Source organism: Bubalus kerabau, chromosome 1, assembly GCF_029407905.1.
Source record: "Bubalus kerabau isolate K-KA32 ecotype Philippines breed swamp buffalo chromosome 1, PCC_UOA_SB_1v2, whole genome shotgun sequence".
Taxonomy (NCBI): domain Eukaryota; kingdom Metazoa; phylum Chordata; class Mammalia; order Artiodactyla; family Bovidae; genus Bubalus; species Bubalus kerabau.
In genome coordinates, this window is record NC_073624.1 from 222,309,752 (window position 1) to 222,322,665 (window position 12,914).

Genomic DNA, 12,914 nt, shown 5'->3' on the forward strand with positions numbered 1-12,914 from the left:
CTCTCCCCTTCAGCTTAAGTGTTGCCTTTTTAGATTGGGCCTTCCCAGGTCTCCCTGTAGGCTGGCCCCCATGTCTAAATGGTGTCTCTGTGTTAATGCTCTCCTAACACCCTATACTGTAAGGTATGTGACCCAGTTTATAATTATGTATGTATGAGTGGCAGTGTTGAACATCTGGCCTTTCAGTGAATTGTTAGCTCCACAAGGGCAGAGATCTGTCTGTTTGGCTCACTCTTGTCCTCCCGGGATGTGGTAGGTACTCACTAAACACTTGAGAGTGAGTGAGGTCTTTACCCTCCCCTCTGACACTGCACATATGCCTCTGGAGTGATGGGTTCTAATGTTTTGACTGTTTAAAGCTGAATGAAGTGTTTTACCTCCACACCCGTGCCCCAACCCCCCCACCCCCATCCCCAGCCACTTCCTTCACATGAATCAAACTCCCTGCATCATGAAAGGGAGTGGTTTCTTTTCCCTTTGGATTTCAGAACACTTAGGTTCACAGAAAGCTCTGTCTGCCCTCATCATAGTTACCATCCCCAGGCCAGGGCTGCTGCTTTTAGGGCCACTGGTTATTATTGAGTATTTTAGGATTCTTAAGAGTCATATATAAGAGTCTTAGTTCTCAACCGCTGAGTCAGTAGGCAGGGTGAAAGAAGGTGTGTGTCTGCAGACCTGCCTGGCAACCTCTCTCTCTCCTTTTCCCACCTCATGGTGTCTTGCTAGCCTTGAAATGAAAGGAATCTTGCACTAGGGACATTGGAAGAGGTTGGGAAAAATCAAAGCCCATCATCTTTCTCATCAAGTGGGAGCTGGCTTAGTGCAGTCTGGGGTAAGCAGAGAGCTCTCGCGTTTGAGGCCGGAGCAGGAGGAACACTTGTAAAAACCTGCAGGCTGGCAGCTGTCGCTAGGCTCCAGTGCTCTAGGCCTCTCTCATAGGAGGCCACTCTGAAGGATAAGACCTGCAAGAGAGACCAGAAATCCTGTTTGGGTCCTTCCTGTCTGGCTCTTTCCTCCTTTCCTGTTTCTTCTTGCAGATGAGCACCGCTCAGACTCATCCTCGCTTGGCCCTTCCCCGTCAGTATTGGCTTTCAGCTCGCCCGGCCGACATCCTGTGGACGCTGCAATTCAGACAAACAGCAAGATCATCAAAGAGCAAAGCATGAATGAAAAACTGCTTTATGACAGGCCTTCAAAGTGTCCTTTTAGGAGTTCAAAGGATGTGGAGAGGAGGCAGGGGAATTAAAGGAGACGGGGAGAGCAATGAACTCTCCAAGGAATCATTGGGTTTTTCATTGTATATTTTCTATGACGCTTGTGATTTAAAAATCAAAAGTAATCCCAGCCCTCAAGGGTTCTCTGTGTGCAGCTCTGATGCACAGAAGGACACAACTCACCTTGCTGGCTAGAAGGCTTTGACCCCTACCTTCTGAGTCACCCGTTTGGCATCTGTGTTTCCTGTTTGGACCTCGTTTGAATATTTTGATCTGGAAAGACTGTGTCCAGAGATGGAGGTTGAATGCTGCTTATGTTGTTTGATGGAGATGAATAATTTAGTCTGTGTAGAAATTCCCCATTACCTTTTGCATTTAAAGACAGGCCAGAGTCCAGCTATAGCAGTAGATATGCAGAGCTCAGAAAAGATCTGGCATAGATTGAAAGATTCCAGAGACTTCTGTTCTGACAGAAGGGGAATTGAGACTGTACTTGAGGCTGGAGCTGGACCTAATTAATATACTTGTGGGAACACTGTTGATATTTTGATGCAGAAATCCATTATGCCTAGTCCACGCAGAATGTCTTGGCAACTAACGTCATTCCATCCATGGAGGATGCTTGAAAGGAATGAATGAATGACCTAACAAATAGACAGCTCTGATGTGGTAACCCTAGAGCAGCTTCTATCAAGGCAGTGTTTTCTCTTCTTTTGGGGTCATTCAGGCTCAGCACATGAAGACAGTCTTGAGGGTGAGCTTTGAATTGCTATTTCAGTGAAGTTTACAAGGGATTTCAACTGCAAGGGACAAGCTGGGCTGAGGTAGAGGGATTTTGTTGTGTATCGAAAACTCCAAAGGGCGGTTGGATTCCTGGCTTGTCTCGTGCTGACAAGCACCAGACTGAATGTTTGTGTCCCTGAAAGATTTGTATGTTACAACACCCCTATCCCCCAAGGTGATGATGGTATTATGAAGAGGTGGGGGCCTTTGGGAGATGATTTGGTCCTTAGAGTGCAGCCCTCATGCATGATACTCATGCCTTTATAAAGAGACTCCAGTAGAGCTCTTTCATTCCTTCCACCATGTGAGGACGCAGTGAGGTGACATTCGCCAGATACTGAGTTTGCCAGCACCTTGATCTTGGACTTGCCAGCTTCTAGAGCTGTGACAGATTTGTTGTTTATATGCTGCCTAGTCTATGGCATTTTTGTTACAGCAGCCGTACAGTCTAAGACAGCTGGTTCAAGGGGCCCTGGAAGTGTCCTCAGGACTCTTGTTTTGCCTTCTCTTCCGCTCAGCTGTGCTTTATGTGTGTTACCTCTGTTTTCTGCAGACCAAGGTGATGTCCTTGGGCACAGGAAGTACTGTTTCATGGTTATGAACACATCAGGAATTCCCTGGCAGTCTGGTTGTTAGGACTCTACTCTTCCACTGCAGGGGCGTGGGTTTGATCCCTGGTTGGGGAACTGAGATCCCACAGGCTGCGTGGCGTGGCTAAATAAATAAATAGAACACCATCTCTAGAGCCAGAAGCAGTCTTGATTCAAATCCCCAGGCCATCACCGACTAGTTGCACAGCTGTAGACATATTTCTTAACATCTCTGTGCCTTAGTTTCCTTGTCTTTAAATGGGACACGAGGATGATGGTGATAGTGATAGGGATGGCTGAAATTGTGAGCACTTGCTCTTCTGCCTTGTGTTCTTCCCAGTACCCTGTGTAAATAAATTCACTGATTTTCACAACAACCTGTGAGGTAGGTGCCATTAGAAGCCCCATTCTACAGATGAGGAAACTGAGGCGCAGAAAGTTTAAATAACTTATCTGTTACACAACTAGCAAATGATGGAACCAGAAGTTAAATCCAGGTAGTCTGGTTCCAGAATTAGTACTATTGATTCCCAAACTATGCTGCCTCATATAATAGAACTTATAGTTTACAGGGTTGATGTGGGAAGTCGGTGAGACAGTGCACATAAAGACACTTAAGGCAGTTCTTGGCACATAACAGTCGTCTTAAAAAAGAAAAAAATGCTGCCGGTAACTTTTGGCCTATATTCTATGCTCTCAGTAGCCGCAGCAGGGAATGATTCTCTTCTAAGTGGTCCACAAAACTCTCAGACCCAATCACTATGGCCAAGAGATTACAGTGTTCTGGTAAGCCAGCCTGGTACTGGGGGTAGAACTGACACCAGCTGAACCACATCAGTTGAAAGTGAAGGAGGATTGTTTCATCAGAGTGAAGAAGCCGACTTAACTAGAGGTCGGAAGGGAGGGACACGTGAGGAACCGTCCTGTGTCAAGTGTCCACTCTGGCAGTAGGGGCTGTCTGGATTTCTCGGGGAAATCAGTTTGCACCTGACAAACGAAGACAAGGTGGTCAGAGACCCTACATCTAAGCCTACTGAATCCTCCAGCACGAAGCGTGAGGGAAGAGGGTTGATCAGGTTGAAAAGAAGTACGCTTTTTAAACTCACCCTGTCACTCAGGGCGGCACACAGAGGTTAAGTCAGGAAGTGAAGTGCCTGTTCATCTGGATCTACAGGAAGGTAAATAGGACGTAATTACCCAGATGGCATGTGGGCAGGCCCTGAGGCCACCTTGTGAGAAGTGCTGGGCAAGCACTCGCAACCACTAATGATGCGCTGACAGCCCTGGCGCTGCTCAGAGATGGCGCCACTGGCCCCAGAGTGCCATTCCCATGGTCTGGGGTGAGTCAGGCCATGCTGAAGCCGGGCGCCCGCCTGATTCACCAGCCCCACTTCCTCCACTACCCGGTGGTCCCCACCCACACAGCCACCACGCCCAGCTGAGCACTGACCAGTTGGTCCAAAATTAGTATCTGAGGCCAAAATGGGAATCTTGGCCCAAGGTCTTGTGGGTGGTGGATGAATTACAAAGGGGCCCAGAGGTAAGATATCAGTTTACCAGTTTCTACTTAAGTCCCTACCAGCTTCCACTTCCTGGGCTGTGTTTGCCAGAAGAGGCATAGAGAGACATTGCCTTCAGTGGCTGAGTCTGGGCAGCTGACTCCTGTCAACCATCTCAAGGTTATGTTGGAAATGTGAGTGTGTGGTGGCTACCACCACTGTAAAAATAGCTTGATGTTGGTCACTCAGCTGCCTTCTCCCAGCTGCTTATTTTTGTGTATGTCTGCATCTGGTCACTTCTGACACTATTGCCCATGCTGATTACTCCAGATGCCTCTTCTGCCTTTTCTTTTTCTTGCACTGAAGACCTTGTTTTATCAATTATTACAGAAAGACAGCCTTCACAACTTTCTCATGGCTCTTTACTGAGGCTCCAGAACCATCTCCTCCTGCAAACTGGGTATTTTATCTACAATATATGTTTTCTTCTCTCTCCCCCGCTTTATTAATGATTTCTCTTTTCTGAGTCTTCCCTTCAAACCTATGTTAAAATGACCCATCCTACAAGTTGTCACCTTTCTTCAACTCTCCTCTCTACTTGGAGCTGTATGTATCCTTTCTCCCACTCTGTCTTGAAAGAAAAGTTTGCTTATTATCCTCACTTCTCAGTAACCATTACAATATAGTTTCCACTTCTCCCCACCCCATTGAAGCTGCCCTTCCAGGCTTGCAACAACAACCAATTGGGAGGTCTCCACATGTTTTAGATGGTTCGTCCCTATCAGTGGGAAAAAAAAAAAAAAGGAATGTGTGCCTCAGTGTATGAATATTCACTTGTAAATTACAGTTGACTCTTGAACAGCATGGATTTGAACTGTGGAGGTCTTCTTATTTGCAGATATTTTTCAATAAACATAAACCACATACTGCCTGGTCTGTGGCTGGTTGAATCTATGGATATGTGCATGCTGAGTTGTGCCGGTCGTGTCTGACTCTGTGTGACCCTATGGACTACAGTCCACCAGGTTTCTCTGTTCATGGAATTCTCCAGGTAAGGATACTAAAGTGAGTTGCTGTGTCCTCTTCCATGGGATCTTCCTGGCCCAGGAACCGAACCCACATCTCTTGGGTCTCCAGCATTGTCAGGCAAGTGCCACCTAGGAAGCCCCACAGATGTGGAGGGCCAACTATAAAGTATACAAGGATTTTCTACTACATAGAAGTTGGAACCGCTAACCTTTGCCTTGTTCAAGGATCAACTGTGTATACATATGCTAGTGTACACATTCTATACTATAAAATAGAAACCAAAATAAATATTTTAAAGGATGGTTTTAATATAGAAGATTGAATGTTTTCCCTGATGGTGGATGGTCTTTACAATGCTTGAGTCTAAATACTGATTTCGGTGTATTTTTTCTGTTTGTTCTTTGAGATATAATTTAATACAGCAAAACCAATTTTAAGTGTACAAGTCAATGAGTTTAGATAAGTACATAAAATCTTGTAACTGCTACCCTGGATTTCCCAGATGACGCTAGTGGTAAGGAACCCGCCTGACAGTACAGGAGACATAAGAGATGTGGGTTCGATCCTTGGGCTGGGAAGATCCCCTAGAGCAGGGCATGGCAACCCACTGCAGTATTCTTGCCTGGAGAATCCCGTCGACAGAGGAGCCTGGTGGGCTACAGTCCATAGGGTCACAAAGGGTCAGACATGACTGAAGCGACTTAGCACACACCTGTGCACTCAGAACCACTACCCCAATCATGATGTAAAGCATTTCTATCACCCCAGAAAGATCTCTCATTCTTGTTTGCAGTTAATCCCTGACCTCTCCTCCGGCCTCCGGCAACTACTGACTTGCTTTTATCACTATAATTTTGCCTTTTCTAGACCGTCACGTAAATGAAATCACATAGTATATGGTTTCTGTGTGTCTGGCTTCTTTCACTTACCATGATACTTTGATTCATTTATGCTTTGGTGGTTCATTCATTTTAATGGCTAAGCAGTTACCACTGATGGACACTTAAGTGGTCTCTAGTGTTTGGCTGTTACACCTAAAGTTGCTTTGAGAATTGACATATAAGTCTTTCTTGCAGATATATGTTTGATTTCTCTTGGGTAAATACATAGGAGATGGATTTTGGGGTCATATACCAAGTATATGTTTAGTTTATAAGAAACTACCAAACTGTGTTGTAAAGTGGCCATGCCATTTTGTCCCCATCAGCAATGTGTGGGACATCCAATTGCTCCTACATCTTTGTCAACATTTGATATTGCCAGTCTTTTAAATTTTAGTTATTCAAATGAGTATGTAGTGGTAGCTGCTGTGTTGATTGGCCATCAGTATCTGCTCTTTGGTGAAACATGTCTTCTGCCATTTTATTTTTATCAGGTTATTTCTCCTTTTTGTGTTGGAAGAGTTTATCATACACTCTCTGTACATGTCTTTTATCAGATATGTGCTTTGCAAATATTTTTTACCTCTATGTAGCTTTTTGCTAACAGTGTAATTTGAAGAGTAAAAATGTTTAATTTTGATGAAATACAAATTATAATCTTTTTCTTTTATAGTTCATACCATATTTAAAAATGTTTTGCCTCACACAGTTCACTTAGATTTTACCCTATGCTTTTATTCTAGAGGTTTAATAATTTTAGCTTTTACATTGAAGGCTTTGATTGGTTTTGAATTAAACTTTTTTTGTGGTGTGAAGCAAGGTTTTTTTTAATGTTTGCTTGTTTATTTATTTGTTACTTCTGTAAGAGTACCTACTGGCTTCAGTACTGTTTGGTGAAGGGTTGGTTTTTCCTCACTGCATTGGTTTGACAACTTAGTTGAAAATCAGTTGACCATAAATACATGTGTGTATGTCTGGATTCCATTCTGTTTCATTTATTTGTGTGGCTGTCTTTATGCCCATAACACACTGTCATAATTTCTGGAGCTTTACATGAAGGTTGCTCAGTTGTGTCTGACCCTTTGTGACCCCATGACTAGCCTGCCGGGCTCCTCTGTCCATGGAATTCTCCAGGCGAGAATACTGGAGTGGATAGCTGTTACCTTCTCCAGAGGATCTTCCCAACCCAGGGATCGTACCTCGGTCTCCCACATTGCAGGTGGATTCTTTACCCTCTGAGACACCAGGGATGAAATCAGATAGTGTAATCCTTCAACTTTTTCACTGTCAGAATTGTTTAGATGGCTCTACTTTTTAACATGTTTTAAAATCTATCATATTGCTATTTGTTTTTTATTGGTGCCATCTGATTTTTGTTTTGATTTTTCTGTTTTTTTTTTTGTAGTAAGTTCTTAATTTTTTAGCAATTTACATGCCATAAATGTACCCATTTTAGACATACAGCTGAGTGATTTTTAGTAAATTTACAGAGTTGTGCAACCATCATCACAGTCTATTTTTAGAATATTTCTGACACCTTAAAAAGATCCCTTGTGCCAATTTGCAGTTGATATGATTCCATTTTATCTCCTTTATTGGTTTAGTTGACTATACCTATTTTTATTTTTAGAGGTTCCCATAGAGTTTACAGTATACATCTTTAACCATAGTCTTTGAAGGAATATCCTACCACCTCAGGTTCAGTATAAGGATCTTAAATGGTTCATTTCCACTTGTTTCCTCTTCTTCCCACTGTGCTATTGTTATTCATTTTGTTTCTACATGTCCTGTGAACCCATCAAAGCATCGTTGCTAAACATATTTCCTTTAAACAGTTGTTTCTCCTGTAAGGAGTCTTTTTAAAGTAAGAAAGAAGTATTTTACATTTTCCTACATGTTTCTCACTTCTGGTGCCCGCCATTCCTTTGTGTAAACCCGATTTTGCATTCCCTGTCATTAATCCTCTGTCTGAAAAACTTGCTTTAACTTTTCTCATAGTGGTGGTCTGTTCATGATGAATTCTTTCTTTGCTTTAAAATGTCTTTATTTGACCTTTGTGTTTGAGAAATAGTTTTGCTGAGTGTAGCATTCTAGGTTAACACTTGGTTTTCCTTAGTCTTTAAAAGATATTACTGTTTTCTGGACTGCATTGTTTCTGAAGTGTGCTGTCAATCTTTAGACTCCTTTTGTCTTTTCTAGCCATTTAAAATTTTTCTCTTCATCACTAGTTATAAGCAGTGTGATTATGCTATACCTTGGTGTGGTTATCTTTATGTTTCTTATATTTGAGATGTATTGAGCTTACTGCATTTTATAGGTTTCAGTAAGTTTGGAAAATTTTGAGCCATTATTTTTTCCAAATACATTTTTATCCCCCCACTTGTGTCCTCTATTTTCTTGGATTCCATTAACAAGTATAATAGTCGACTTCATGTACTTAGCGGCTCAGTGATGACTCTCTTTGTTTTCTTTTTCTGCAATGCGTTCTTTTCCCCCTGTCAGTATTTCATCTTGGATGACTTTTATTGCTAGCTCTTTAAATTCATTAATCTTTTTTTTCTCCCCTGCTATGTGTAATCTGGTGTTAATACCATCCATTGTATCTTACATATTACATTGTATTTTTCATCTATAGAAATTTAACTTGAAACCTTTTTGCTATCTTTATATCTTTCATGTCTCTCCTTAACTTGCTTCTGTTTTCCTTTAACTTCCTTGAGCTTGTATACTTATAATATTGTTTTAATGTTTTTGTGTGCTATTTCTATCATATGTCTGTCTTTTGTGTGTGTGTTCTTGTTATGGGCTTTATTTTAACTTTTTTGTATAACTAGTCCTCTTTTTATTGAATTCCAGATATTGCGAATAATCTTCAGTGCTGAAACTTTTTGCACTCGTATAAGTGTTGTTGGTCTTTGTTGTTCTGGGGCACTGTTAAGGCCCTTGGGATTGCTTTGATATTTCTGAGCTGTGTGTTTCAGTTTGGCTAGGCTGACTCCAGAGCAACTGTTAGCGTCAGCCAGGGGTTGGCAAACTGTGGCTCACAAACCAGTTGCCTCTTTTGGGAAATAAAATTCTTTGGGAACACAGCCACACCCATTTGTTGACATATTATCTGTGGCATGTTTTATGTTGACATATTTTATGCTCCAGCAGCAGAACTGGGTGGTTGTGGGAGAGGCCGTATGGCCCATAGCCTAAAATATTTAGTGTCTGATCCTTTAAGAAGTTTACCAACATCTTGTTGAAGCTCACCGGGGCTCAGTATTGAAGCAATACCTTCTGAGGACATACCTGATGCTCTTGGTATTAGGAGTTCTTTCCATTCTTCTCATTTGTAACATGAACTTCTCCTGGCCCCCAGTTTGGGCCTCTGGGGGTTGTCCCACATGCTTCATTAGCCCTTCCTGCATTGCAGCCTGGAAATGCTCTCCAGACAGTGAGTGGGACACCCTTAGGATTAACTCTCTTTGTTTCCCTTTTCTCAGGGCATCATTATTTTGTGCTTTGTGTTGTTTAGTGCCTGAAAACTGTCTGATAGATTTTGTGTGTTTTTCTGGGGATTGAAAGTAGAGTAAGTCAATCTCTATTGCCCCATCGTGGCTGAAAGTCAACATCCCTCAACTTTCTCTTTTTAACCTTTTTTGCCTGATTGGAAGAGTAATGTGTTTCTAACCTACTGATTTCTCTGCAGTATTGGACCAGATTTACCACTGCTGACTTTTATAATTATTCTACTTTCACAAAAGCGTCTCCCCATCTGTAATCTGTTTTTCTTCCTCTTTGCCTCTTCTGTCTGCATTAAATGTTAGGATAGCAGATAGTGCTAACACTGGTCTGCCCTCCTTCCTTCGTTCTCCAGTAGCTTCAAATGCCATCTGTATGGGGATGCAATGAATGCTTAGGAATGTAAAATACTACACAGCTTGGAGATGTTCAGTCCTGGAATAGAATGTTGGTTCTTGTGATGTAGACAATGTCAGATTCTCTAGGAGTTATTAAGAATAATGTCTATTTTTTTTTTTGTGACCTTAATATATACTTGGTAATGCACTAAGTATTTTGTTCATATCATCTCCAGTCTTTCAGTTCAGTCAGTTCAGTCGCTCAGCCGTTTCCGACTTTTTTGCGACCCTGTGGACTGCAGCATGCCAGGATTCCCTGTATATCACCAAATCCCGGAGCTTACTCAGACTCATGTCCATCAAGTCGGTGATGTCATCCAACCACCTCATCCTCTGTCTCCCCTTCTCCTCGTGCCTTCAGTCTTTTCCGGCATCAGGGTCTTTTCCAGTGAGTCAGTTCTTCGCATCAGGTGGCCAAGTATTAGAGTTTCAGCTTCAACATCAGTCCTTCCAGTGAATATTCAGGACTGATTTCCTTTAGGATGGACTGGATGGATCTCCTTGCAGTCCAAGGGACTCTCAAGAGTCTTCTCCAACACAGTTCAAAAGCATCAATTCTTCGCCACTCAGCTTTCTTTATGGTCCAACTCTCACATCCATACATGACTACTGGAAAAACCATAGCCTTGACTAGATGGACCTTTGTTGGCAAAGTAATGTCTCTGGTTTTTATATGCTGTATAGGTTGGTCATAGCTTTTCTTCCAAGGAGCAAGCGTCTTAATTTCATGGCTGCAGTCACCATCTGCAGTGATTTTGGAGCCCCCTCAAAATAAAGTTTGTCACTGTTTCCATTGTTTCCCTATCTATTCCCCATCTATTTGAAGTGAGGGACCAGATGCCATGATCTTAGTTTTCTGAATGTTGAATTTTAAGCCAGATTTTTCACTCTCTTTCACTTTCATCAAGAAACTCTTTAGTTCTTTGCTTTCTGCCATAAGGGTGGTATCATCTACGTATCTGAGGTTATTGATATTTCTCCCGGCAGTCTTGATTTCAGCTTGTGCTTCATCCAGCCTGGACTTTTGCATGATATACTCTGCATATAAGTAGTCCTTCACTGGAGACTGCATATCTCCAGTGCTTCACAATAGTTTTATGAGGTAGATACTTTTGTTATACCCATTTATAAATGTGGAAACCAAGGTTCCAAGAAGTTAAATCACTTTTCCTGGGTGCACAAGCCAGAATGTGAACCCACATCTGTCTGACCAGACTAGACTGATGTCCTGCTTGGGTTTCGCTGAGATCTCCCTCGTGATAGCGCTGAAATTCCTCACTAGGAAACCCCTCAATCCTGGGCACACCTGATATATTTGGCTACCCTAGTAAATTACTCTGCCCTCCCTGACTCTCTTCTTTATACCCACTTAAAACTTTGAGTAGTTTAAAACTCTGCAAATGCATGTGAACCATTTTATGTAGCACCTGACATAGAGTAAGGGCTTAAAAGTGGGAGCTGTTATTACTGTTTGCATTTGATCCTTTCTGACTCTCTTGCAGCAAGCATTTGTTATTCTAATTGGCTGCCCACCATCTGAGCATTATTCTTCTGTGCAGGGAATCTCCCACCTTATGAGGCAGGACCCATTTCCTCCTCCAGAGACTAACCGCCATCCCCTGACCCCAGCCTGCTAGCTAAACTACAGGCAGGTGATCTAGGCCCCACTTGTGAGATGTATGTTCCCCGACTCTGATCAGAAACAGAGTCTGTACAGAATCCAGCCTTTTGAAGTTGGCAGTGGCAGCCACGCTCAAAATTCAACAGTGCCCTGAAAGCAGAGTCCTGAGTCAGAGCTGTGAACCATAATCTCTTTCCAGTGGTTTCAGCAAGGGGTTTCTCACTAGAGTAGGTCAGGAATGAATTTAATGCCTGCTCCTGGCTGCAGAGGCGCCAGTCTGTTCCCTCGTTCGTCTGGTAATTCTGTGAATAGCCAGGTATCCTTTAGTAATTCCCTTATCTACTTGAATTAGGCAGAGTTGCTTTCTTGTCTCTGCAGCTGAGAGTGCTGATTGATAACACGCACTGTCCGGATGTTGTGGGCACTTCAAACTTAATGGGGTCCAAAACAGAACTCATTCCCTTCCCTCAGAGACCTACAGCATTTCGCTCTGAATCTCAAGCACAGCTCCTCAGTACGTGCTGGATTTATGAAATTAGAAACCACGGTCTTCTTCCTAAGCCCCAGGCCCCTCAGTATTTGCCAGGGAAAGTCCACCTCCCCTGACTTTTTCTGTCTTCACTGTCTCTGTCTTCACCCAGATCTTGTCAGCCACCTCTTGCATTGATCGTGGCACAGCCTCAGGTCTGGTCTTTCTGCCGTTCTTAGGGCAGGAAGAAGAGAACGTTCAGCATGGCTTGCGAGGGCAGAAAATGAGGACAAAATACAAGAGTGTGTGAGGATGAAGGTGGATTCAAGCCTGAGAAATTCATGCCTGGAGTGGAAGAGAAAACAAACAACAAACTTACTTTTAAGGGTTTGAAAGGAGAGAAAGTAAAACAATTGATTCTTATTATTCACAGATATGGTAGTTTCAGTTTCACCTATTCACTAAAATTTGCAACCCCAAATCAATGCTGGTGATGCTTTTGTGGTTATTTGGGACATGTTCAGAGTGGAGAACAGAGAGTCCCCTGATGTGAATGTTCCCAGTGGAGGTGGAACAAGATGACGCTTTGCCTTCTTTTCAGCTCTTGTGCGGTAAACGTGTCCTTTTCACATTCTGTTTTGTGCCACATTTTTCACATCTTTGGTGTTTTTTTCTTGGTGATTATGCTGTGTAAAATAGACCCCCCAGGACACTCTGGAAGTGCCAGCTAGTGTTGCTAAGTGCAAGAAGACTGCAGTATGCCTTTTGGAGAAGATAGGTGTGTCAGATAAACTTCCTTCAGGCATGAGTTGCAGTGCTGTTGGCCATGAGTTCAGTGTTAATCAATTGTACATATTAAATAAGGTTTTAAAGAGAAGCACACATAAAACAAAGAACATATTTATCAGTTGATGAAATGTGAA

General features: G+C 42.6%; 1 protein-coding gene across 20 annotated transcripts in view; it reads left to right on the plus strand.

The window, feature by feature from the left end:
• Positions 1–12,914, plus strand: part of LOC129634267 (uncharacterized) — a 296,914-nt gene that overhangs the window by 121,189 nt on the left and 162,811 nt on the right. For 4 of the 20 annotated variants that reach the window (XR_008705563.1, XR_008705586.1, XM_055556409.1 and 1 more), the window contains one exon: positions 1,038–4,142. The exons of 13 other annotated variants lie outside the window; for them this stretch is intronic. Coding sequence is in view for 3 of the 7 variants with exons in the window: in XM_055556409.1 (XP_055412384.1) it covers positions 1,038–1,246 (209 nt within the window). In the remaining 4 variants the exon portion in view is untranslated. Of the gene's footprint in view, positions 1–1,037; positions 4,143–4,984; positions 5,138–12,230; positions 12,892–12,914 lie in introns of those variants that run through there. 3 more of the 20 variants (XR_008705552.1, XR_008705595.1, XM_055556499.1) reach the window with 3 other exon arrangements.